We start from the raw sequence: 27,991 nt of genomic DNA, 5'->3' as shown, positions 1-27,991 counted from the left end.
TGTATATGCCTAATTTTTGTTTCCTGAAGTTCAAAGCCAGATTTGCTGCTCAAATCTAAAAATTAGGAGTTTCTGGTGTACCCCTGTGTAAACTAACCCTAATTTTAGTTTCATCAGAATCTAAACTCTTACTTACATAGTTTATAGTTTGTTCAATAAATACTCTAGAAATACCTTGCAAGAAATAATAATACCACTAGAGCTAAAAAAATAAGTTAATTGGCTTGCTGGATAAGACATGATTTCAGTGGAAGAGAGAAAAAGGAAAATAAAAAGCTTATTACATATTGGGAGGGATTCTAGGCATTAAGTTCTGATTGGTTCATTTGGGGATTGGAAATTCTCCCTTTTTTGATATTTTTATTCTTAATATCTCAAAAAGCATAGGTTTTGTGTATCAAAGAAGTCTGAGGTGGGATATGAGTGTCTGTTATGCTCCAGGAATATAGTCAGCACTTTCATATGCACATACTGGTTACTTGACAGAGTTGTTTTGTTTGTTTGTTAATTTGTTTGTTTTTTTAAGACAGAGTCTCATTATATCACCCTGTGGAGAGTGCTGTGCTGTCATAGCTCAAGGCAACCTCAAACTCTTGGGCTTAACTGATTGTCTTGCCTCAGCCTCTCAAGTAGCTGGGACTACAGGTGCTCGCCACAATGTGTGGCTATTTTTTGTTGCAGTTTTCGTTGTTTAGCTGGCCCAGGCTGTGTTTGAATCCTCCAGCCTTGGTGTATGTGGCTGGTGCCATAACCACTGAGCTACAAGCACTGAGCAGACAGTTATATAGTTACATTTTAACAAGCTCTTGCCTCCCTTTGGTTCTCCTGTAGTCCTGTAGAAATAGAAGAGAAGGCTACATATTCACTGCTGTATGCATTATAACCTTTGTAGGCGTTCATTTAGCCTATCAGAGTCCCTTTATTTTTCCTTTTTTTGCCAAGTAAATTTCATTGTGCCATCAATGAAATAACAGTTGTACAGTAGCATAATATGACTCTGGAGGCCAGGCATTGGTAGATTGTGAGACAAATGAAAATAATCATGATTATTATGAGAAGAGACTACAAGTCACATTAAATTGATGACCGAAGATCTGTTTACTTTTACCAGGAGATCATATCAAGAGTCCTGAGCCCACTTTTGATTAGCCAAGTTATCTTTTCTTTCATTTTGACTAGAGATCAGTAGACTTTCCCTGTAGTATTACTCCACATACAGCATGAAATTTTAGCAGATTATTTCATTTTTTTTTTTTTTTTAGATTGCCAGCAAGAAACCTAGAGCCGTTCTTCATAACCACTTAAATCAGGAATTTCAGAGACAGTAGTATTTCTAGGACTTCACGATTTTATTTATCTTTTCAGTCAGTATCATTAACAAAATTCGATAGTTTTTTTAGGTTCCCTTCAGACTTGAAAAGACTTGGAAGGAAATACTGAAAACCATCTAATTATTACATTGTTACATAGAGTCATTACACCTATATGCAAATTAGGTTCTAATGTGGCAAATACGTTATCGAGTCAGGAAATAAAGATTTCAGCACATGGCCACATGTAGTTTGATTAATAAAGGAGGAAATACTTGTAAGAAAAGTGAGTAAGAAAAGACTTCTCATTTATTGCTGGGGTAGAGATGCCTTACATAGATTTTAAACACAGTTTATGAAGGTTGTCATAGGACTGTGGAGGACATTAAGCTAATTAAATTTTATAATATTGCCCATATACTAAGTTCCACTCATGAAGGAATTTGTATTTGGATTGAGGCTTTGAAAAATTCTAGGCTTGAGAAGTAAAACAAATCAAGTAGAAATTGCCATGGCTGTGAGTAAGCTGACTTTCTACAAATTAAAAAATGTATTGGATAGAGGATAAAGATACGTATGTTTCTACAAATTAAAAATGTACTGGATAAAGGATAAAGCTTTGTGTGTTTTGAAGGCTGTAGATATTCACCACTGTTTATTTGTAAAGAGGAATTCTTTCTAAAACTATAAAAGTGAAATAAGATAAGCCATTTGGGATGTACGTGTATATGTCCAAGGTCCAATTCAGGGTTAAACATAAAATCACAAAAATTTATGTCAGGAAACTCTTCCATGGCCTCTGTTTGACCAGACAGTATTTTCCTTGATGGAAAATGTCTCATTTGCCGAGGGTTAGGTAGGGAGTTAGTTGAAGGCTTAAGAGGCCCATACGTACACTACATAGGTTGAAGGAGAAGATTAGAGTAGGCATCAGCAATACCTAGACCCAAGCAAGTTATCTGTCAAGCATGCTGACGGACTCAGTTGGTAGGATTCAGACTGTTTATTGACACCAAATGGGTGATCAGCGTTGTGTCAGGTCCTCAGATCCTTGTTTCGCAAGGTAACACTGAAACCAAAGGGCCAGATGATAGGTAACATGAGTGGTGAGCACTCTGTAGCTGAGAAACAGTTTCTATACTGTAGCTAAGCAATGTTTTAGCCTGTAGCTCTATCCTAAGGAGCAGGCAAGATGGTAAATCTCAGGTCTCATTGGAACCAGGGAAGATGGATGAGAAGCTGCCTCATAGCAACCTCCCACAAAATAGATAAGTGAGAAATAGCCTTGTAGCAGCATCTCACAAGACTGCGTGTCTTTCCATGTTCTAGAGGATCACAGGACATTCTGCCAAGGCACAGGTCAGCCTGTGGTTGAGCCTTCCCTTTGTGGTCTATGAGGGGACATGTGGGGTTGCCAAGGTACCAGTACAGAGTAGTTCCCCTACTTTATCTACAGTAAGGGAGAAATGACTGTGTGAATTAGTACAAAAGCATGAAAAGAATTAACACTTTACAAAAATAGTTTTAAGCACCTAGGAAGCTGTGTGTTCTCTTGGTCTTGGGAGAAGCAGTTATTTGCTCCTGGACTGAAAAAATCCTGACACAGTCACTTGGAATATTCTGAAAAAGGTCTTTTTTGTGGTTATCATATTTGCTTATCCCAGGAAGTTTGTATTCATGAGTAGCGTCTTTGTATTACATCCAGCAGGAGTACTCATATGGTCTTTTATTGAGGCTTTGTGTTTCTTCCAGAACACTCAGTTTCTGATCTGTAGCTTGTAACAGCAGCCTTTAGGCAAGCATAAAGAAAAAGCAGAAACTACCTGTGGAGGTAAGACTGAATGGCTCAGGTTAATTTATTTTAATAGCCAACAATATCAGAATGGAGAAAAGTAGAATACTCTCTTAAGGCAAATAACTTATAAAGATTTAATGAATAATTACCTCAGAATAAGAACATAAACATAATTTATACTGCAGTGTATTATGGTATTCCATGTTTTTCTTCAATCTAGATATTTAAATCTAGAGAGAAAAAAAGAGTTTTTTAACTTATGTTTTTAAAATAATAGCTTTATTGAGATACACTTTTATACACTTATACATAATATACACTTAATATATACTTTTAAAGTATGTAGTTACTTAATTAACGTGATTTTAAAATTGTGTACACTTTTAAAGTATGTAGTTTTTATATACACTTTTAATATACACAGTTTTAATATACACTTTTAAAGTATGTAGTTCACTGGATTGTAGTATATTCAGAGTTGCACAATTATTACCATTACCTAATTTTAGAACATTTTCATCACTCTGAAAAGAAACCCGGTACTAATTGTCAGTTACTTCCCATTGTTTCCTCTAATTTACCTAGCAACCCCTAGTCTACTTTCTGTCTCTATGGATTTTCTTAAGAGATAAGGTCTTTCAAAAATGATTTTTTTAATTAATTGGACAGTCATTTACCAGTCTTTGTGCATAAACACAAATATGCTGTTTTAAAAAGGAATTATCACTCTATTATTTTTGTGTTAACAAAACATCACCTATGTAATTGAGCTACAAACTTCTCTTTATGAGTTACTAAGTTTTAAAAAAGTATCTTGGGGCTGGGCATGGTGGCTCATGCCTGTAATCCTAGCACTCTGGGAGGCTGAGGTGGGTGGATTGCCTGAGCTCATAGGTTTGAGACCAGCCTGAGCAAGTGCAAGACCTCATCTCTAAAAAATAGCCGGGTGTTATGGTGGGGCACCTGTAGTCCCAGTTACTCGGGAGGCTGAGACAAGAGAATCACTTGAGCCCAAGAGTTTAAGGTTGCCGTGGGCAACTCTACAGCACTCTACCGAGGGCAGCAAAATTAGACTCTGTCTCAAACAAACAAATGAACAAACAAACTTGGGCTTAGTAAGCTCAATAGTTCTTATGATAGTGTTGAGCTAATTCAAAATTTAAAAAATGTTGAGCAGTCTTAATTACTTGTTATCTCCTCTGTTGTTTTTTCCCAAGACTACTAGGTTAATATCTGATATATTACTAGATGCCCAGTCAAGAAAGCTTTATTTTATTTTGGTGACAGAGCTGGAATTAAAATCTAGTTTTCCTCCCATGAATTATTTTCTTTCCCTTATGCCATACATGCTTTCCATATTTGCCCAAAGCTAAATTTTTAAACCATTTGGAAGCAGTTCATAGAAATAGGAATCATTGTTCTGTATTTCCCCTTTCTCATTTTTTGTAATCTTTTGTAGATTTACAAGTTTAAATCCGCTATTGTATGAATGCTGAAATGATAAATAGGCTAAGGTGGAAAAAAATAGACGTGTTTAACATCTTATAACTCATACAAATGGCCCATATTCACATTTAAAGAATTTATGTAAAGTAGGACATAAATTTTGAGCCTGTGTACTTTATATTTTTAAATAGTTTTAGTAAAAATGCTAACTATGAATTGGTGATTTCTGCATATAAAATATATATATTTTTTAATTTATTTACTTATTTTTGGTTTTCGGCCAGGGCTGGGTTTGAACCCGCCACCTCTGGCATATGGGACCGGCGCCCTACCCCTTTGAGCCACAGACGCCACCCTGCATATAAAATATTTTATGTTTTAAGGAGCTCAAGTTGAAGGAGAGAGGTAGTAAAAGAAAAAATAAACTATAGATCTTTTCTATAAAAGAAAATAGAAATAGATCATTCTTTCTATAGAAAGAAAATAGAAATAGATCATTTCTATTTTAAATTTTATTGTGGTATAAATACTGACATAAAGTACACAGTTCTTAAATGTATAATTTGAATTTTTACCTATATATAGTGATCACTACACAAATTAATATACAGAATATTTCAACATCCTAGAAGTCTCATGAGTACCTCTTTTTGTCATTTATACTCTTCTAAGAAGTAATCACAGTTTTAACTTCTGTTACTATAGATTAGTTTTGTCTATCCATGAAGTGCATATAAATAGAATCATACAGTATTGTTTTGTGTCTGGCTTCTTTCACTCATTATGTCAATAAGATTGATCCATTTTGTTTTGTGAAACAGTTTTTTCTTTATAGTATTCTGTTATATAAATAAAACACAGTTTATCTGTTCCCTTGTTGATGGAGATTTGGTTTGTTTATAGCTTTTTGCTATTATGACTAAAGCTGCTAGAAACATACTTGCTTTTTGACTAATATATGCATTCATTTTCTTGGGCCATAAGACTTTATAGTTTATAAAAGTTCAAACATTTAAATTAAAGTAGTCAGAATGCAGCTGGGTGCAATGGCCCAAACCTATAATCATAATACTCTGGAAGGCAGAGGCAGCAGGATCAAGACTCTGTCTCTACTAAAAATAGAAAAATTAGCTGGGCATGGTGGTGCACACTTATAGTCCAAGCTACTCACTGAGGCTGGAGGATTGCTTGAGCCCATGAGTTCGAGGTTGCAGTGAGCTATGATGAAACTGCAGTCTAGCCAGGGCAACAGAGCAGGACTCGGACTCTGTCTCAAAAAAAAAAAAAAAAAGGAAAGGAAAAAAAACCCCATAATGTCAATCCTGCCTCACAAGAGATTTTCAAGTCTGTTTAAGTAGCTTATATACCTCTTTGGTTTTATAATAGAAGCTAGGGGAAATAATAATGACTTTACAGCAAGTTTAGGGTGGTATCATATGCCTCTTCTATAATCCAAGAGTTATGGATATTACATATTCATTCGTTCAGTGCCATTCTAGGTGCTAGAGATACATCTGTGAAAGACAGTTGTACAACCCATTTACATCAACCAAAAAACCAGTCATTTGAACATAACATGCAGAGTGCAGTGATAGGAGAATGAGAGTTATTAGGGGAGTACTTAAGATGGAGTATTCACCTAAACTTGGGTAGAAAGGGGAGGCATCTTGGAGGAAATGACAGCTAAACTGGTTCTAAAATATTGAATTGGAATTAGCCAGATGCAGGGTGGTTGTGGTGGTTGAGGTGAGTGGGTTAATGAGAGTTTTTAGGCAACATTTAATGCTTGGAGACTTGAGAAACTGAAAGTAACTGAGTAAGCAGAGGGAACCATTGAAGATTGTCTCTTTATTTTAGAAAACTTCAGCATATAAAGAGTAGTAGAATGAATCCTCTTATACATATCCCACAACTTTTGCAATTACCAACTCATGACTAATCTTATTGAGACCACTTCCTCCATCCCTGGTGGATTATTCTGAAACAAGTGACATAGTTTTGCAGAAAAAGAGAAAATTACATGTTCTCAGTAATTCTAAATGATCTTTAAAATACCTGCACCATAGATAGGGTGTTTCTCATTTGCTGCCAGTTATGCAAAGTCATTCATCTTCCTGCACTACCAAGTACTATTTATAGTAGTTTACATTTTTTCAAATTATAATGTTACGGAAACATGATTAAATGTTAAAACTTTTATGTATTTATCTTCCCATGTCTATCAGTTGGCTTATTGCATTTTAAGATACTGTAAATGGGCTGGGCACAGTGGTTTATGCTTGTAATTAGCACTCTTGGAGGCTGACTCTGAAGGATTGCTTGAGCTCAGGAATTGAAGACCAGCCTGAGCAACAGGCTCTTCCATCTCTATTAAAATAGAAAAAAAAATTAGCCAGGTGTGTGGAGGGTCCCAACTGCTCAGGAGGCTGTGACAGGAGGATCACTTGAACCCAGGAGTTTGAGGTTGCTGTGAGTTAGGCTGGGCAACAAAGTGAGACTTTATCTCAAAAAAAAAAAAAAATATCGGCAGTAAACGAGAAACACTCAGAAATTAGTGATGTTTTTGGCTTATATAACTATTACGTTAAAATGTGATAATCAATTACAAGTCAGTTTGTTTCTAGGATTCAGCCTCCGAATAACGAATATGCTAGTATTTGGAAAGTGGAATTAGATTTATTACTTTTTTTCATGAGTTAAAATGAGGGTACATGTGATTAGGTTACATCATTTGTGTTTGTAAGGGTAAAGTCCAAAGTCTGAGTTGTAATTGAGTTCTTCACCTAGGAAGTGTGCCATATACCCCTACATTTTACCCACTAGGTGGGAACTAACCAAGCCCCTCCTCCCCTATCCGTTTCTTGAATTGAATTGTGTTTTTCTCTCATGTGGGACTGTAATTGTTGGTCTATTATTTTCAGATTAGTACTGAATACATAGGATGCTTGCTTTTTCATTCTTTAGTTACTTAGGAGAATGTTCTCCAAATCCATCCAGGTAAATACAAAAAATGCAAAGTCTCCCTCTTTTGATGGCTGAATAGTATTCCATAGCATACATATACTGCAACTTTTTAATCCATTTACGGGTTGATGGGCACTTGGATTGTTCGCACATCTTTGTAGTTGTGAATTGAGCTGCTATAAACATTTGAGTGCAAAAGTCCTTAGGGTAAAATGAATTTTTTTCCTCTGGGTAGCTACTTAGTAATGGAATTATGGGATCAAATGGGATGTCTACTTTTAGTTCTTTAAGGACTCTCCATACTTCTTCCCACAAGTTTGCAGTCCAGCCAACAGTTTATCAGTAGACCCCTCTCTCGACACCCCTGCCAGCATTTGCAGATTTGGGACCTTGTGATGTGGGCTATTCTCACTAGTGTTAGATGATATCTCAACATGGTTTGATTTACATTTATCTGATGAGTAGGGATGATGAGCATTTTTTCATGTCTTGTCTGGCCATCTGTCTTTTGGGGAAAAGGTTCTGTGCATGTTGCTTACCCATCGATTGATGGTGTTGTTTGCTTATTATGATTATTATTATTGCAGTTTTTGGCTGGGGCCGGGTTTGAACCCACCACCTCTAGTATATGGGGGCCAGCACCCTACTCTTTGAGCCACAGGCCCCACCCTTGTTTGCTCTTTTCTTATTGATTTGCTTGAGTTCTTTGCATATTCTGGCCACTAGCTTTTTGTCTGCTTTATAACATGTGAATACCTTCTTCCATTCTGAGTGTTGTCTGTTCGCTTTGTTGTGTCCTTACCTTTTTTTTTTTTTTTCCCCAGAGACAGAGTCTCACTTTACCACCCTCGGTAGAGTGCTGTGGCTTCACAGCTCACAGCAACCTCCAACTCCTGGGCTTAGGTGATTCTCTCTCCTCAGCCTCCCAAGTAGCTGGGACTACAGGTGCCCACCACAACACCCAGCTATTTTTTTGTTGCAGTTTGGCTGGGGCTGGGTTTGAACCCGCCACCCTTGGTAAATGGGGCCCACCCCCTACCCACTGAGCCACAGCCACCACCCTGTGTCCTTACCTTTGCAGGAGCTTTTTAACTTGATCAGGTCCCACTTGTTTATTTTAGTTGTTACTACAGTTGCCAATGGTGTCTGCTTCATGAAGTCTTTCTCAAGGCTGATAGCATTAAAAGTTTTTCCCATACTTCAGGGTTTAGATTTACTAATTTTACTTAAAAATTTAAAAAAATTTTTTTTATTGTTTTATTTATGTATTTATTTATTTTAAGACAGAATCTCAAGCTGTTGCCTTAGGTAGAGTGCTGTGGTGTCATAGCTCACAGCAGCCTCAAGCACTTAGGCTCAAGAGATCCTCTTGCCTCAGCCTCCTGAATAGCTGGGACATCAAGCGTGTGCCACTATGCTTGGCTAATTTTTCTATTTTTAGTAGAGATGGGGTCTCACTCTTGCTCAGGCTGGTTTCAAACTCCTGGGTTTAATCTTCCCAGAGTGCTAAGATTAAAGGCATGAGCCACCACACCGGGCCTAGATTTACTGGTTTTAATATGAATGTTTTACAGATTCAAGTTGAAGAATTTACAATTCTCCTTTTGTGTATTGAAATATACAGAAATTGATTTACTTATTAAAATTTACTTTGTTGATAAAAATTAATATAGATGGCTTTTATTTTAAAGCTATTTATAGCTATTCTGGGCCACTAAGTTAAAAATTCTGTCCTCTAATTAGAGTGTTTCCTATAGTATTTTAGTTTAATTTCCTTTTATTGAAAATAATTATTGTAATACTTTGGGATAGTACTGTATTCATTCATTGTGTGAGAGGCAGTGATCTTAATCTAGATCAGAGGTTGGCAAATTTTGGCTGCTGAAAATGGTTCTTACCTTTCTAAAGGGTTATTACAAAAAAGGAAGAAGAATTTACAACAGAAACCATATATAGTCTGTAAGCAAAATATTTACTATCTGAGCTTTTACAGAGAAAGATTTTTAGTCCCTTATATAAGTGAATGTAACTTAATTTCTTGGCACGTGCTTTTTTTTCTTTTAAAATGTTTCTATAAGATTTGTTTTAGAACTAACACTGAATATTAAAGTTTTCATTGTCTTCTACAGAGAAGATGGTGAATTAGAAGATGGTGAAATAGATGATGCAGGATTTGAAGAAACACAAGAACAGGAGGCAAAAGAGGATGAGAAGCAGAAAAATGAGAAAGCCTACAGAAAATCAAGAAAAAAACACAAGAAAGAAAGAGAGAAGAAAAAATCCAAGAGGAGGAAACGTGAGAAACATAAGGTTAGTTAGAATCTACTTTTTATTCTTTTGGTAAATTTTTAGGAAATATAAAATGCTGAAAATTAGAGAATATGTTGCTACCTACTTTCTTATAAAGTGTGTCAGATATTTTTATTTATGTGATTAACACTTTTTTAAAACATAAATAACAGGGTGGACATAAAGTTCATGTGCAATTTAAATAGTAAATGATTCTTAGTAACAGTAGTTACTAAAAAGTAACATGAACTTCATGTCTACCCATAATTTAAATTAGTTTACTATTTTCCCTATATTATGTGAAATATCAAAATAAAGATTTAAAAAATAAGTTAAATCTTAATTTGATCATTACAGATTAAAGCACATAGTCTTTTAATTGATAAAAGACTGTATGCAAGGAAGATTAAGGAAAGAATGTCATTTTCTACAGATAATAGATTATATACCGGCTAGCAAAACCAAAAACCCATTGACAACATCTATAAAAGAATGAAGAAACAATGAAAACAGCAACAGAAATTTGGAGGGTTTATTACCTTCAGTTCACACATTGAGTGTAAGATGACCAGAGAGAATTGGATGGTGCTGGAAAGATGTGGGCCTGATTAACTCCTAATACTACAGACTTACAAATATCTGACTTAGGTGCAACTCAGACTCACGAACAGAGACTATTACAGTAAATCCCCCAAACACTTGACTGATGTACAACTCACACTTATAAACAGAGGCTATTACAGGTAATATATAAATGTACCTGCTCCAACTTACATACAAATTCAACTTACGAACAAACCTACTGAACCTATCTCATTCATAACCCAGGGACTGCCTGTAATCAACCAAATCCCTTTTTCTGGAACAGAGTTTTATACTGAGGAAATAAATGTTGGGAGTAGAATCTAAATTGAGAGGTACTATAGGGGAAGGAAGCAGAAAATGCATATCGCAGAAAAACAGCCTATTTTTGAACACTTCATGCTGATTACAGAAGAGATAACCTAGAACCATGAAGCTGGGAAAGCTTTGTTGGCCCATTCCATCCATTTTTTCACATGAGCAGCAAGATAGGACTGTGGCCACATTTCACCAGACTTTAATAATAAGAAAAAGAATAATGGAGAGAATAATAGTCTTCTAGAAAAGAAAGAATATTCACAAAGCATATGAAAAATTTAACCCAATATTTTAAAATAATAAGAAACTAAGAAAACAATACAAGATACTATCAGACAACATAAATAGAAGTTGGAATAAAGATTCTTTGGCCCTGTAGGCAGAAAAACCAAGTGCCTTATTAAGAAAAGAAGATCAGGGTGGCGCCTGTGGCTCAGTGAGTAGGATGCCAGCCCCATATACCAAGCGTGGTGGGTTCAAACCCAGGCTGAGGCAGGAGATTTGCGGAAGCCCAAGAGCTGAAGGTTGCTGTGCGTCCTGTGACATCATGGCACTCTACAGAGGGCGGTAAAGTGAGACTCTGTCTCTACAAAAAAGAAAAAAAAAAAAAAGAAAAGAAGATCAGGTCGGGCGTGATGGCTCATACCTGTAATCCTAGCAATCTGGGAGGCCATCTAGAGGGGCAGATTGCTTGAGCTCAGGAGTTCGAGACCCGCCTGAGCAAGAGTGAGACCCCATCTCTACTAAAAATAGAAAAACTAGCCAGGCATAGTGGCACACATCAGTAGTCCTAGCTACTTGGGAGGCTGAGAAAGGAGAATCTCTTGAGTCTGAGAGTTTGAGGGTGCTGTGAGCTTTGATGCCGATGCCACAGCACTCTACCCAGGGTGACAGAATGAAACTCAGCCTCAAAAATAAAAGTTTTGGCCAGGCGCGGTGGCTCACGCCTGGAATCCCAGCACTTGGGAAGCCGAGGCAGGTGGATTGCCTGAGCTCACAGGTTCAAGACCAGCCTGAGCAAGAGCAAGACCCAATCTCTAAAAAATTGCGGGCGTTGTGGCGGGTGCCTATAGTCCCAGCTACTTGGGAAGCTGAGTCAAGAGAATCGCTTAAGCCCAAGAGTTTGAGGTTGCTGTGAGCTGTGACACTAGGGCACTCCACTGAGGGTGACAAAGTGAAATTCTGTCTCAAAAAAAAAGAAAACCTTTTGGTTATTTCTTTTCTTCTGTTGTTTGGGATTAGATTTTTTTTGAGACAGAGCCTCAAGCTGTTGCCCTGGGTAGAATGCTGTGGCATCACAGCTCACAGCAACCTTTAGCTCCTGGGCTTAAGCGATTCTCTTGCCTCAGCCTCCCAAGTAGCTGGGACTCACAGGCGCCCGCCACAACGCCCAGCTATTTTTTGGTTGTAGTTGTCATTGTTGTTTGGCAGGCCCGGGCTGGATTTGAACCTGCCAGCTCTGGTATATGTGGCTGGCACCTTACCCGCTTGAGCTACAGGTGCTGAGCTTAGATTGTTTTTCTTTTTCCATTTCCATAATATGGTTCATGAGTTTGTTCATGTTAAGGAGACAATAACCAAAGCAAATAGCCTTCAGAATGGGAAAAGATATTTGCATATTATGAATTGGACAAAAGCTTGATAACTAGTATCTACAGAGAACTCAAATTAATCAACAAAAAAAGAACCAACAATCTCATATATCACTGGGCAAGAGACATGAATAGAACCTTCTCTAAAGAAGGTTCTGGCGGGACTGCAAACTATATAACCTTTTTGGAAGGAAGTATGGAGAATCCTCAAAGAACTAAAATTTGACCTCCCATTTGATCTTGCAATCCCATCACTAGGCATCTACCCAGAAAAAAGTCATTTTATCTTAAGGACCTTTACACTAGACCAGTGGCTCTCATATATTTTCATTGTTACAAAGGGGTCATAACCCACAGGTTGAGGACCGCTGCACTAGACTGTTCTTCACAGCTGAATTTACAATTGCCAAAATGTGGAAACAACCTAAATGCCCACAAACCCAGGAGTGGATTAACAAGCTGTGGTGTATGTATACCCTGGAATACTATTCAACTGTTGAAAGAACCCAGATTGAGGTGGAATGCATTTTTCTTAGGAAAGCATCGCAAGAATGGAGAAGCAAGAACCAATGTACTCAATTCGGCCAGTAGATGACCTAATATGTGGTGGGGAGTAAGGGGATGAGAAAGCAGGAGAGGGGATGGGGGGTCATGGTGTATGGCACACCTCTTGGGGGCGGGACACAATTATAAGAGGGACTTTACCCAACAAATGCAATTGGTGTAACCTAATTCTTTGTAGCCTCAATGAATCCCAAACAATAAAAAAGATCAGATTTATATAAAAATATTTGACAATAATAATTTTATGCCAGAAGATAATGGAGTAATAAAATACTCAAAGAAATAAAATGTGAGTTAAGGATTTTATATCTACCTAAATACTGACCTTAAAATGTAATGTCTTTAGATAAACTGTATATGCAAGATGCACTCAGGAAATATTTTAACCATGAGACTTTATGTAAAATCTATTAGAGAATAAGTTCAGACAACCAAAATGGGGTGAGAGAGAAAGAGTGGTCTACATGCATATACATATTTACTTGTAAAACTAAGACTAAATTATGGATAAAGGGGGAGAAGTATATTATATATTGGAATATTACAACTGTCAGAAAATGCAGAACAATAATATGATGAACAGCATGAACTTGCTAATTTGCCTTATTGTTAATAACAGACTAAAAATTATCCTGGGAATGAAAGAAGAAAGAAGGGGTTACTGCCTAATTTCAATATTGTTTCCATTAGTAAATAAGTGATATGCAAAAATAGGGACTATGATTATTAGGAAAGGCAGTATGAAGAAAATCATTGAAACAAAAGTATAAGTATTTCTAAATAGCAAAATGATAATACTCTCCCAACAATAGCAGAATTCAACTCTAAGCTACATATAAGAGAAAGATATTATAAAATAGTAAAGTTAAACCAGGCAAATGAAAAGAAAGAGAAGACAGGAGCCATCTGTTGATATCTGAAAAAATCAAATCTAGGTCAAAAAGTCATTAAAAAAATAAAGAAGGGCATTATATAATGTTAAAGCTTATAATTCACAATGAAGATACGTTATATATACATATATATATATTTTTTTTTTTTTTTTGAGACAGGGTCTCACCATATCACCCTCAGTATAGTGCTATGGTGTCACAGCTCACAGCAACCTCAAACTCTTGGGCTTACGCGATTCTTTTGCCTCAGCCTCCCAAGTAGCTGGGACTACAGGCTCCCGCTGCAATGTCTGGCTACTTTTTTTTTTGGTTGTAGTTGTTATTGTTGTTTTAGCAGGCTCGGGCTGGGTTCGAACCCACCAGCCCTGGTGTAGGTAGTAGGAGCCGTAACCACTGTACTACGGGCGCCGAGCCATGTTACTGATATTTTATATCCTCCCAAATAACATTCATAAAGCAGGAACTATAAGGATTGTGAGAAAGAATAGATAGAACATACCACTAATAGGAGATATACCAATATACCTTTTTAGTTGTGTTTTTTTTTTTTGAGACAGAATCTTATTCTGTCACCCTGGTTAAAGTACAGTAGCTTTATCAGGGCTCTCTATAGCCTTGAAGTCCTGGGCTCAAGCAACCCTCCTGCCTCAGCCTCCTGTGTAGCAACAGGTGAGTGCCACCTTGCCCAGCTAATTTTTTCTATTTTTGGTAGTCTTGTTCTTGCTCAGGTGGTCTCAAACACCTGACTTCAAAATGATCCTACCCCTTAGGTCTCCTGAGAGTGCTAGGATTATGGGTGTGAGCCACCATGCTCAGCTCAATATACCTCTCTTAATACAAAGAGATCAATCAAGTCCATGAAAAGGTGCAGGGGACTCCTGAGAATATACCTTCCTATCAGGTACACTTAGAATATTCATAAAAACTGCCCATATCATAGTCCACAAAGAAAATTGTAGTTAATTCAATAGTGTAGAAATAATACAAAGAACCATCTCAAACCGAAATGCAATAAAACTAGCATTACAGTCTTTCTTTTTGGTAATTCATATACATGCTCTAAATAGCTTGTGGAACATGGGCAAAACATAGGTTAAAACTGCAGAAATCTCATGACAATAGTGATAAAATCTTGACATAGTGACTGTGGAATATAGCTAAAGCAACTGCTGGAAGAAAAATTATAGTATTACAGTATTAGCAATAGCAATAAAAATGAAAAAAAACAGGCAAGTTAAATACCCAACTTAAAAAGCTAGAATAGCAAAGCAAAACAAACAAAAAGGAAGTACTTAATAAAGTAATAAGCAGAACTTAATGAATTAGAATGAAAAATGACTCATTTTTACAAAAAAAATCAGCAACATATGTAAATCACTGGCCAAACTAATCAAGAAAATAAAGGAAAGAAAAAGAAGCTTAAAACCTGGCCAGGCATGGTGGCTCACGGCTGTAATCTCAACACTGAGAGGCAGAGGCGGGTGGATTACTTGAGCTCACAAGTTGGAGACAACCCTAAGCCAGAGCGAGACCCCATCTTGAAAAACAGCTGGGTGTTGTGAGTACCAGCTACTGGGAGACTGAGGCAAGAGAATTGCTTGAGCCCAAGAGTTTGAGGTTGCTGTGAGCTATGACGCCATGGCACTCTACCAAGGGCAACAAAGTGAGACTCTATCTTAAAAAAATTGGCTCAGTGCCCGTTGCACAGTGGTTACGGTTTCAGACACAAACACTGAGACTGGCAGGTTTTAACCAGACCTGTGCCACCTAAACAACAATGACAACTGCAACAAAAAATGGCTGGGCATTGTGGTGAGCGCCTGTAGTCCCAGCTACTGGGGAGGCTGAGGCAAGAGAATCACTTAACCCCAAGAGTTGGAGGTTGCTGTGAGCTGTGATGTCACAGCTCTCTACCGAGGGTGACATACTGAGACTCTGTCTCAAAAAATAAATAAATAAAATAAAAAGAAATTAAAACCGTAAGAAATTTATTTATATAATTTTATGGAAATGAATATAAAAACCAAGATGAAATGGATAATTTTCTAGAAAAATACTACCCGACAAAATAAATCCCGAAGAGTCAAGAGTCCTAAAAGACTTTTTGGAGAATAGAGTCTACAATCTCTCCTACAAAGAAACACAAGGGCCAATTTTTTTCAAACCTTCAGAATTCAGATTATTTCTTGCCATATGGGCTTCTCCAAAGGGTACTTCAGCGTCCTCATGGTTTTTTTTGACTAGGTTTCAAAGTATGGGAGTAATTCTTCATAGCTCTTGGATCCACCCTCTGGGCTATTGGTTCTGCCTGCTGAGTTATCCTTCCTTTTAAATGACAGGTAATATGAATTTGCAGCTGAGTAGTTTTCTCAGACTGCTTCCCTAATCTTAGAATTCGGGGTGAATTCAGAGGCTCTTTAGTAATTCTTAAAGGACAGGTAGGAATCAGCTGCTCAAAAAAAACCAGCATATTTGAAGGAAGTTACCTAAATCCTTTTAATTTTTTCTGTTACAATTTGAATATTTAAAGAGTCGCTATGTGGCTTTCCTTTTAATTAGTCTTGGATTATGTATCTTTTGTTCTCTGTACTCACCACACTGTGCTGTGATGGTGTTTAAGAGTTTTATAGAGAACATAGTAATTTAGATGTGAACTTTAATACTTAACCAATGGACTATATTGAAGGAAAAAATCCCACAGCATATTATAGGTAAAATAACAAAAATTAAAAGCAAAACTTTCAAACCGTAAACAATTGAATACCTTCACTCCCCCCAAAAAGGGAGGCACAAAAGGAAACAAAAATTCTCAAAGCGTATTTTTTCACCTAATTTTTTTTTTTTTTTTTGAGACAGAATCTCATTATGTCGCCCTTGGTAGAGTGCAGTGCAGTCACAGCTCACAGCAACCTCAAACTTCTGGGCTCAAGTGATTCTCTTGACTCAGCCTCCCAAGTAGCTGGGACCACCCACAACAATACCCAGTTACTTTGTTGTTGTGGTTGTTGTAGTTGTCATTGTTGTTCTGCAGGCCCTGGGCAGGATTCAAACCCACCAGCTCTGGTGTTTGTGGCTGGTGCCCTAGCCGCTGAGCTACAGGTGCTGAGCCTTTTTCACCTAATTTTTTGATGACTTTTAATTAATTACTCTGTACTATTTCCAGCTAATTTTAATGTAGTTCAACTGCCAATTTCAGGTCAAATTTACTTTGCTTATTATTACTATATGTGAGCCACAAAGTGTTCTAGCCTCTTTCTTTCTTTTTCTTTTGAATAGCTAAAGAACCTTTCTGTTATGCAGAATCTTCACTTTGCTGATTGTTTTTCTTGAGGCAGTATCTTCCCTTGAAATTCATCTTAAGTTTTTTTAAAGTGAAAGGTTTTCCTTGGGGTTAGAGCTGACTTCTGATAGTGACTGAGCATACTGGTACTTGATTTTTAATGGACAGTATTTGTTTTAAACCTTAACCAATAAAGATTAGGAACTTAAAGTTGGAGCATTTGAAAGCATAATTATAAAAAGATTTCTTAAAAAAAAAAAAGATTTCTTCATATCACTTATCAGATCAACAAAACAAAACTGATAACACCACAAAACCAAACCCCATTTAGGATCAAAATGGAAGAAAGCAGTTCATCTTCCATAAAAGACCATTTAAGAATGGCATAGATGATACTCAAGAGGCTGAGGCAAACGAATTACTTGAGCCCAAGAGTTTGAGGTTGCTGTGAGCTAGGAGGCCATAGCACTCTACCAAGGGTGACAAAGTGAAACTGTCTCAAGAAAACAAACAAAAAAAGAATGGCATAGAGGGAAACAGATCATCCTCTTTCCCAATTACTTGTGGTTTTCATTTCACTTTTATTCGATTTTGTGAGCTGGATTTATTTCATATTTGTAATTTGGAATGTTTTGGTATCTTTTAGTTTTAGCGTACTTATGCAATACAGTAAGAACTCCAAAGCCATTTTAAGTAAAAATTAATATATACTCTCTTCATGTACTAATATGCTTTCTGGTTATTAGGAGCCAGTTTTACTTCCTTTAGGATTAGCAAAAACATAGGATCATTTTAGAGCACAGGGTCCCATTTTTTCTTTTTGAGCCAAAGGGATTTTGAAGACAATGCTGTCATAAATCCCTGATCAGAGGGAAGCTACACTTTCTCCCAGAAAATGTTAGAGAACTTGGAGTAGTAGGGGCTTTTGGAGCAAGAATTTTTCAGTAATACTTTAGGGACTACTAGACTAATGTAATTTACTGGTTGGTTCCTCTAACAGGCTTAGCTATTTACTAAATTTTTGTTCCTTGGCTTGGCGCCCATAGCTCAATGGTTAGGGCACTGGCTACATACACCAGTGCTGGCAGGTTCGAATCCAGCCTGGGCCTGCTAAAACCACAATGACAACAACAACAACAACAACAAAAATTGCCAGGTGTTGTGGCAGGCGCCTTATAGTCCCAGCTACCTGTGAGGCTGAGGCAAGAGAATCGCTTAAGTCCAAGAGTTTAGAATTGATGTGAGCTGTGACACCACAGCCCTCTACAAGGGTGACAAAGTGAGACTCTGTCTCAGAAAAAAATAATTACTTTTCTTTCCTTTATAAATTAACGTCTTTATGTCTTTTTCCTTCCTTTAGCATAATTCTCCATCTAGCGATGATAGTTCAGACTATAGCCTTGATTCAGATGTCGAGCATACAGAAAGTTCCCATAAAAAAAGAACTGGTTTCTACAGGGATTATGACATTCCATTTCCTCAGGTATTGCCTTTTTTATTGTGATAAAACATATATAACATAAAATCTACCACTGTAATACTTTTTAAGTCTGCAATTTAATGGTATTGAGTATGTTCACAGTGTTGTGTAGCCATCACCACTTACCCATTTCCAGAACTCTTTGATCATCCTAAACAGAAACTCTGTACTCATTAATCAATAACACCCCATTTTCACCTGCCCCCGGTAACTACTGTTCTACTTTCTATCTCTATGAACTTGCCTATTCTAGGTACCTCATATAAGTGGAGCCATACAGCCTTTGTCCTTTTGTTTCAATTAGCAAATTTTTAGGGTTTATCTATATTGTAGCATGTGTCAGAATTTCATCCCTTAGAAAAGGAATGAATAATTCCATTTTATGTATGTACCACATTTTGTTTAGCCATTCATCATGTTGATAGATACCTGGGTAGCTTCCACCTTTTGGCTATTGAATAATGCTGCTTGTGACAAATAGCTCTTCGTGACCCTTTTTTTTCCAATTTGGTGGATCATATAATAATTCAGTGTTTAACTTTCTAAGGAATTGTCAAACTGTTTTCCACAGGGCTGTTACCATTTTATATTCACACTAGTAATGCTTAAGAGTTCCAATTTCTCCATATCTTTGCCAACAATTTTTTTTGAAATAGAAAGTGGATGTGAGGTGGGATTGCATTGTGGTTTTGAGGTATTACCTTTTAAAGAGAAAAATAAACGTCCAGTTTTTTTCTTTGCTTTCTGATTTTTTGAAAAAAAATGTTTTTTTAACTTTAAACAATTTTTTATTATACAAAGGTTGTCACATAATTGGATATTTCTCTACTTTGTACACAATTATTCTTACTTTCTACAGAAAGGCTGTTTCTTAACTTTTCATCTGGTGATGGCAAGCACTAAAATTCTGATTTTAACAAAATAGTAGTAAAAATGCCTTAGTGATTTAAGTTGAAAGCAATGCACTGGTACATTGCTCTTGCACCCAGTATCAGGAATGTACAAATGTCTTTTTATTAGAAAATACAAAATAAATTATCTGTAGGCACGGACAGTGGATGACAGCAGTAAACCATTATATTTGTCAACCGAAGCCAGTTACTGATGGTGATAGTAATTTTCTTAAACATCAGCCAGCCTTTTCTTCACTTTCTTCAACTGACTTCTCTGAAGTTACTGGTGAGGAACACTGCCTCGAGCTTCCTGCTTTTATAAATGGTAAAGCACTATTCTAGGAATTAGAACATGCCACCTCCCATACTACCTCCCACGCCATGCATTGTACCCATTCCAGGGTCCTTCTTTTCTTTAGGAAGTTCTGTGACTACAACTTCTGCTGTAGTAAACAGAGAAGCCACCCCAGCAGCATTCAGTAAAGCAGTTGTTACAACCTTTGTTGAATCAATGATTCCTTTTTCTACCAAATTCACAAAATCTCCAATCATAGCAATCATAACCAACTTCTGCGGAACTTTGCATTATTTTCTCCACTATCAAAGATCCTTTGACACCTGCATTCTTAGTGATGATTGTTGCAGGAATTTTGAGTGTTCTTTTAATAATTTCTATACAAACTTCTTGATCTTCATTAGCTGGAGTTAATGAGTCCAAGGCTGGAATGCACTGAAGCAGGGCACAACCTCCTCCAAGAACAATGCCTTTTCCAACAGCAGCTCTTGTGGCATTAAGGGCATCTGTAACTCTGTCTTTCTTTTCATTTACTTCAACATCACTTGTTCCACCAACCTTCAGCACAGCTACTCCATCTGAAAGTTTTGTCAGATGTTCATTCAGTTTTTCCTTTTCATATTCACTAGTTGTAATCTCTAACAGCTCAACGATTTCTTGAATAAGTTTTTCAATTTGAGCCTTGTCACCTTTTCCTTTCAAGAGCATGGTATCATCTTTGATCACAAGATCTCTCCAATTTTTCCTAAGTCATGAGGGTGAACATCTTCAAGATTCAAGGTTAACCCCTCTTCTCCGAACGCTGCACCACCAGTAGCAATAGCTGTGTCTTTAAGTTGGTTCTTTCTATTATCACCAAAACCTGGAACTTTGACTGTTACAACTTGAAGACTAACTTTTAGCCTATCAAAATGAGTGCTTAGAGCTTCTCCATCAACATCTTCAGCAATTATGACCAAGGGCTTACAGTGAGCATTGGCAATTTCAAGAGCAGGTACAATTGACTGGACACTATAAATTTTCTTTTCACTTAATAGAACATAGGCATCCTGGAATTCACATTTATGACCTTTCGATGTGTTAATAAAGTATGGATAAATAAAGTCTCGATCATACTTCATGCCTTCAGTGTTTTTCCATTCTTTACTGTGATGACATCTTTTCTTCCAACCTTTTTCATTGTATCAGAAATGTTGCTGCCAATTTCTTTGTCTCCATTTGCAGAAATCGTAGCAACCTGAGCAATTTCTTCAGGAGTTGTCACTTAGACTGCTTCTTTAGTTCATCAATGACAGCATCAACAGCTAGCATCACACCTCTCCTGATTTCCACTGGATTAGCACCTTTGCTAATCCTTTCTAAGCCTTCCGTGGCAATAGACAATGACAACACAGTGGCAGTGGTGGTACTATCCCCAGACTCTTCATTTGTGTTATTGGCAACATCTTGAACAAGTTTAGCTCCAATATTTTTATATTTATCCTTTAAGTCAATTGACTTTGCAACAGTCACACCATCTTTTGTTACTTTGGGACTTCCCCAACTCTGTTCAATAATCACTTCCCTTTGGCCCCATTGTAATCACTAAAGCATCAGCTAAAAGGTCTACACCAGGGGTCCTCAAACTGCGGCCTGCGGGCCACGTGAGGCAGTGTGATTGTATTTGTTCCCATTTTGTTTTTTTACTTCAAAATAAGATATGTATAGTGTGCATAGGAATTTGTTCATAGTTTTTTTTTTTAAACTATAGTCTGCCCCTCCAACAGTCTGAGGGACAATGAATTGGCCCCTTATTTAAAAAGTTTGAGGATGCTTGGTCTACACCTTGAAGCATTAAGTCTCAGGCATCTGCACCAAATTTTACATCTTTGGCATAAGCCTGAGTGAGATGGGGAGCCAGTGCCTGCGGGCCACGTGAGGCAGTGTGATTGTATTTGTTCCCATTTTGTTTTTTTACTTCAAAATAAGATATGTATAGTGTGCATAGGAATTTGTTCATGGTTGGTTTGTTTTAACTATAGTCTGCCCCTCCAACAGTCTGAGGGACAATGAATTGGCCCCTTATTTAAAAAGTTTGAGGACGCCTGGTCTACACCTTGAAGCATTAAGTCTCAGGCATCTGCACCAAATTTTACATCTTTGGCATAAGCCTGAGTGAGATGGGGAGCCAGTGCCCTGGACACTGGTCTTAATCTGGTGAAGAACTGTGGGTAATCAAAGCATTTCTGTGGGGTGGCGGCAGGTTGTCGGCAGTGAGTGAGTCTGAAAAAAATGTTTTATCAGACATTTGCTACAAATTTCAAGCCTTTGCAAACAAAGAAGAGATTATGTATTAGTTTGCTAGAGCTGATTAAACAAATTACTACAGACTAGGTGGCTTAAACAACAAATTTATTTTCTCACATTCTGGAGGCTAGCTAAAAGTCAAAGATAACGCTGCCCATAGGTTGATTTTCTCTGAGGGAATGTAAGGGAAGAATCTGCTCTTCTTGGTTTGTAGATGGCCTCATTTTCACTTCTTTGTCCTCACATGGTCATTTCTGTGTGCACAAGAACTAGTGTCTCTGTGTGTCCAGATTTCTTCTTTCTATAAGGACACCAGTCAAATTGGATTAGAACTCACTCAAACAGCCTGTTTTAACTTAATCACCTCATTAAAGGCCCTATCTCCAAATACACAGTATTTTGTTCTGGGGAAATAATGATTCTCTCAGAAGCACTGGGAAATACTCAGGTCAGTAATGTGCACTTGAGTGAAAAGCCCCAGAGATTCTGAGTTCTGGTTTTTGCCTTTCACTGTGCTTATCTACAGGAGCTCTATTCTTTCTCCTAATTGGATGTTCCTAATCTCTTAGGAGTTTAGAAACCAAATTACTATTTTTGTTAAAGTTATTTCTATAGTCTGACGTTCTGTTGTCAACTTTATAGTTGAGGTTGCTAAGTGACCATTAAATAAATGAGGTTTTATTAAAATATCTCCAGAAAAAAAGGTTCAGAATATTTGAAATAGTGGCAGCATTATTGTAATAAATGCTTAGTCTTCTATGGGACCACTGTGAGAGACAAGGTCAGTTTGTATAAGTAATATGCATTTCTTTTAAGTGTTTCATTTTTAAAGATGGAGTTATTTACTGTTAATAAGTATGCACTGTTGATACAATGATTTTTACATATCCCTATAGAGGTAAATTATTTTTGCTTTAACAATCATTTAAAGAAATTAAGGAAAAGGACGGTCTTTTATATTTATCCACATTTCATTTCTAATGCTCTTCATTTCTTTGTGTAGATCTCAGTTTCAAGGTGATATCATTTTCTTTTAACCTGGGGCACTTCATTCAGCCTTTGGTTAGGATTTCTTTTTTTTTTTTTTTTATTGTTGGGGATTCATTGAGGGTACAATAAGCCAGGTTACACTGATTGCAATTGTTAGGTAAAGTCTCTCTTGCAATCATGTCTTGCCCCCATAAAGTGTGACACACACCAAGGCCCCACCCACCTCCCTCCTTCCCTCTTTCTGTCCCCCCCCATAACCATAATTGTCATTAATTGTCCTCATATCAAAATTGAGTACATAGGATTCATGTTTCTCCATTCTTGTGATGCTTTACTAAGAATAATGTCTTCCACGTCCATCCAGGTTAATACGAAGGATGTAAAGTCTCCATTTTTTTTAATGGCTGAATAGTATTCCATGGTATACATATACCACAGCTTGTTAATCCATTCCTGGGTTGGTGGGCATTTAGGCTGTTTCCACATTTTGGCGATTATAAATTGAGCTGCAATAAACAGTCTAGTACAAGTGTCCTTATGATAAAAGGATTTCTTTCCTTCTGGGTAGATGCCCAGTAATGGGATTGCAGGATCAAATAGGAGGTCTAGCTTGAGTGCTTTGAGGTTTCTCCATACTTCCTTCCAGAAAGGTTGTACTAGTTTGCAGTCCTACCAGCAGTGTAAAAGTGTTCCCTTCTGTCCACATCCACGCCAGCATCTGCAGTTTTGAGATTTTGTGATGTGGGCCATTCTCACTGGGGTTAGATGATATCTCAGGGTTGTTTTGATTTGCATTTCTCTAAGATATAGAGATGATGAACATTTTTTCATGTGTTTGTTAGCCATTCGTCTGTCATCTTTAGAGAAAGTTCTATTCATGTCTCTTGCCCATTGATATAAGGGATTGTTGGCTTTTTTCATGTGGATTAATTTGAGTTCTCTGTAGATCCTAGTTATCAAGCTTTTGTCTGATTGAAAATATGCAAATATCCTTTCCCATTGTGTAGGTTGTCTCTTTGCTTTGGTTATTGTCTCCTTAGCTGTACAGAAGCTTTTCAGTTTAATGAAGTCCCATTTGTTTATTTTTGTTGTTGTTGCAATTGCCGTGGCAGTCTTCTTCATGAAGTCTTTCCCCAGGCCAATATCTTCCAGTGTTTTTCCTATGCTTTCTTTGAGGATTTTTATTGTTTCATGCCTTAAGTTTAAGTCCTTTATCCATCTTGAATCAATTTTTGTGAGTGGGGAAAGGTGTGGGTCCAGTTTCAGTCTTTTACATGTAGACATCCAGTTCTCCCAACACCATTTATTGAATAGGGAGTCTTTCCCCCAAGGTATGTTCTTGTTTGGTTTATCAAAGATTAGGTGGTTGTAAAATGTTAGTTTCATTTCTTGGTTTTCAATTCGATTCCAAGTGTCTATGTCTCTGTTTTTGTGCCAGTACCATGCTGTCTTGAGCACTATGGCTTTGTAGTACAGATTAAAATCTGGTATGCTGATGCCCCCAGCTTTATTTTTGTTACAGAGAACTGCCTTAGCTATACGGGGTTTTTTCCGGTTCCATACAAAACGCACAATCATTTTTTCCAAATCTTGAAAGTATGATGTTGGTATTTTGATAGGAATGGCATTGAATAGGTAGATTGCTTTGGGAAGTATAGACATTTTAACAATGTTGATTCTTCCCATCCATGAGCATGGTATGTTCTTCCATTTGTTAATATCCTCTGCTATTTCCTTTCTGAGGATTTCATAGTTTTCTTTATAGAGGTCCTTCACCTCCTTCGTTAGGTATATTCCTAGGTATTTCATTTCTTTGAGACTATGGTGAAGGGAGTTGTGTCCTTAATTAGCTTCTCATCTTGACTGTTATTGGTGTACACAAAGGCTACTGACTTGTGGACATTGATTTTATATCCTGAAACATTACTGTATTTTTTGATGACTTCTAGGAGTCTTGTGGTTGAGTCTTTGGGGTTCTCTAAGTATAAGATCATGTCGTCAGCAAAGAGGGAGAGTTTGACCTCCTCTGCTCCCATTTGGATTCCCTTTATTTCTTTTCTTGCCTAATTGTATTGGCCGAGAACTTCCAGCACTACGTTGAATAGTAAAGGTGACAGAGGACAACCTTGTCTGGTTCCAGTTCTAAGAGGAAAAGCTTTCAGTTTTACTCCATTCAGTAAAATATTGGCTGTGGGTTTGTCATAGATAGCTTCAATCAGTTTTAGAAATGTGCCACCTATGCCTATACTCTTCAGTGTTCTAATTAGAAAAGGATGCTGGATTTTATCAAATGCTTTTTCTGCATCTATTGAGAGGATCATGTGATCTTTATTTTTGCTTCTGTTAATATGGTGGATAACATTTATAGACTTGCGTATGTTAAACCAGCCTTGCATCCCTGGGATGAAGCCTACTTGATCATGATGAATGACTTTTTTGATGATAAGCTGTAATCTATTGGCTAGGATTTTGTTGAGAATTTTTGCGTCTATGTTCATGAGTGAGATTGGTCTGAAATTCTCCTTTTTGTTTGGGTCTTTTCCTGGTTTTGGTATCAGGGTGATGTTTGCTTCATAGAATGTGTTGGGGAAGATTCCTTCTTCCTCAATTTTTTGGAATAATTTCTGCAGTACAGGAATAAGCTCTTCCTTGAAGGTTTGATAGAATTCTGGAGTGAAGCCATCTGGACCAGGGCATTTTTTGGTTGGAAGCTTTTTTATTGTTTCTTTGATCTCAGTGCTTGAAATTGGTCTGTTCAGGAGCTCTATTTCTTCCTGGCTGAGTCTAGGGAGAGGGTGTGATTCCAAATATTGATCTATTTCTTTCACGTTGTCAAATTTCTGGGCATAGAGTTTCTGGTAGTATTCAGAGATGATCTCTTGTATCTCTGTGGGATCAGTTGTTTTTTCCCCTTTATCATTTCTGATTGAGGTTACTAGAGATTTTACTTTTCTATTCCTCGTTAGTCTGGCCAATGGTTTATCTATTTTATTTATTTTTTCAAAAAACCAACTCCTTGTTTCATTAATTTTCTGAATGATTCTTTTGTTTTCAATTTCATTGATCTCTGATTTGATTTTGGATATTTCTTTTCTTCTACTGAGTTTAGGCTTAGATTGTTCTTCTTTTTCCAATTCCATAAGATCTCTTGTGAGATTGTTGATGTGCTCTCTTTCTGTTTTTCGAATGTAGGCATCTAAAGCGATGAATTTTCCTCTCAAAACTGCTTTTGCAGTATCCCACAGGTTTTGGTAGCTTGTGTCTTCATTGTTGTTATGCTCAAGGAAGTTAGTGATTTCCTGTTTTATTTCTTCCTTCACCCATCTGTTATTCAACAGAAGATTGTTTAGTTTCCATGCCTTTGGGTGGGGTCGAGCATTTTTGTTAGAGTTGAGTTCCACCTTTAGTGCCTTATGGTCTGAGATGATACAAGGTAAAATTTCAATTCTTTTGATTCTGTTGATATTTGTTTTGTGTCCCAGGATATGATCAATTTTGGAGAATGTTCCATGGGGTGATGAGAAGAATGTATATTCTTTATCTTTGGGATGGAGTGTTCTATATGCGTCTATCAAGCACAGTTGTTCTAGGGTCTCATTTAAGTCTCTTATATCCTTGTTTAATTTCTGTTTAGAGGATCTGTCCAGCTCTGTAAGAGGAGTGTTAAGGTCCCCTGTTATGATGGTATTATCAGATATCATATTGCTCAGACTGAGTAAGGTCTGTTTCAAGAATCTGGGAGCATTTAAATTGGGTGCATAGATATTTAGAATTGAAATGTCTTCTTGTTGTATTTTTCCCTTGACCAATATAAAGTGACCATCTTTGTCTTTTTTGACTTTAGTTGCTTTAAATCCACATGTATCTGAAAATAAGATTGCAACTCCTCTTTTCTTCTGAATTCCATTTGCCTGAAAAATTGTCTTCCAACCCTTGACTCGGAGCTTTAATTTGTCTTTTGAAGCCAGGTGTGTTTCTTGCAGACAGCAAATGGATGGCTTGTGTTTTTTAATCCAGTCAGCCAATCTGTGTCTCTTCAGTGGGGAATTCAAGCCATTAACATTTATTGAGATAATTGATAAGTGTGGTAGTATTCTATTCGTCTTATTTGGTGAGAGTCCATTGCTTAGTTTTATCTTTTGCATCAGTGTGGAGGTTTGGTTCTGTCCTTTAATTTCTGAGTTCTTACTTTGCTGCTGATCCATTGTGGTGGTCAGTGTGCAGAACAGGTTGAAGTATTTCCTGTAGAGCTGGTCTTGTTGTGGCGAATTTCCTCAATGTTTGTATATCCATAAATGATTTGATTTCTCCATCAATTTTGAAGGTTAGCTTAGCAGGGTACAGAATTCTGGGCTGGAAATTGTTCTGTTTAAGTACATTAAAGGTAGATGACCATTGTCTTCTTGCTTGGAAAGTTTCATTAGAGAAGTCTGTGGTCACTCTGATGGATTTGCCCCTGTAGGTCAACTGGCGCTTACTCCTGGCAGCTTGCAGAATCTTTTCTTTTGTCTTGACTTTGGACAGGTTCATCACAATGTGTCTTGGAGAAGCTCGGTTAGAGTTGAGGCGACCTGGGGTCCGATATCCCTCTGAAAGCAGTGTGTCAGAATCTTTGGTGATGTTTGGGAAATTTTCTTTTATAATATTCTCTAGTATGGCTTCCATTCCTCTGGGGCATTCTTCTTCCCCTTCTGGAATTCCTATAACTCGTATGTTGGAACACTTCATAAAGTCCCATAATTCTGACAGTGAACGTTCTGCTTTCTCTCTCTTCTTTTCTGCCTCTTTTACTATCTGAGTTATCTCAAAAACTTTGTCTTCTACCTCTGAAATTCTTTCTTCTGCCTGGTCTGATACTGATACTGATACTGTTGCTGATACTTTCCATTGCATCTTTAAGTTCCCTGATTGACTGTTTCATTTCCTTCAGCTCTGCTATATCCTTTTTATATTCTTCATATCGTTCATCTCTGATTTGATTCTGTTTTTGGATTTCTTTTTGGTTATTTTCCAC

At 37.2% G+C, this 27,991-nt stretch overlaps 1 protein-coding gene and 1 pseudogene across 1 annotated transcript in view; one reads left to right on the top strand and one right to left on the bottom strand.

Moving 5' to 3' along the window:
• The window catches only part of ZC3H6 (zinc finger CCCH-type containing 6), a 75,706-nt gene that overhangs the window by 14,149 nt on the left and 33,566 nt on the right, over positions 1–27,991 (top strand). The window contains exons 2-3 of the mRNA XM_053588604.1: positions 9,645–9,825; positions 18,394–18,516. Of these exons, the coding sequence (XP_053444579.1) occupies positions 9,645–9,825; positions 18,394–18,516 (304 nt within the window). The remainder of the gene's footprint in view (positions 1–9,644; positions 9,826–18,393; positions 18,517–27,991) is intronic.
• LOC128583941 (60 kDa heat shock protein, mitochondrial-like) lies at positions 19,752–21,924 on the bottom strand (annotated as a pseudogene).

This window comes from Nycticebus coucang, chromosome 4 (genome assembly GCF_027406575.1).
Source record: "Nycticebus coucang isolate mNycCou1 chromosome 4, mNycCou1.pri, whole genome shotgun sequence".
Classification (NCBI taxonomy): domain Eukaryota; kingdom Metazoa; phylum Chordata; class Mammalia; order Primates; family Lorisidae; genus Nycticebus; species Nycticebus coucang.
Note: the sequence above shows the minus strand (reverse complement) of the source record. Positions and strands in the feature narration are given on the sequence as shown.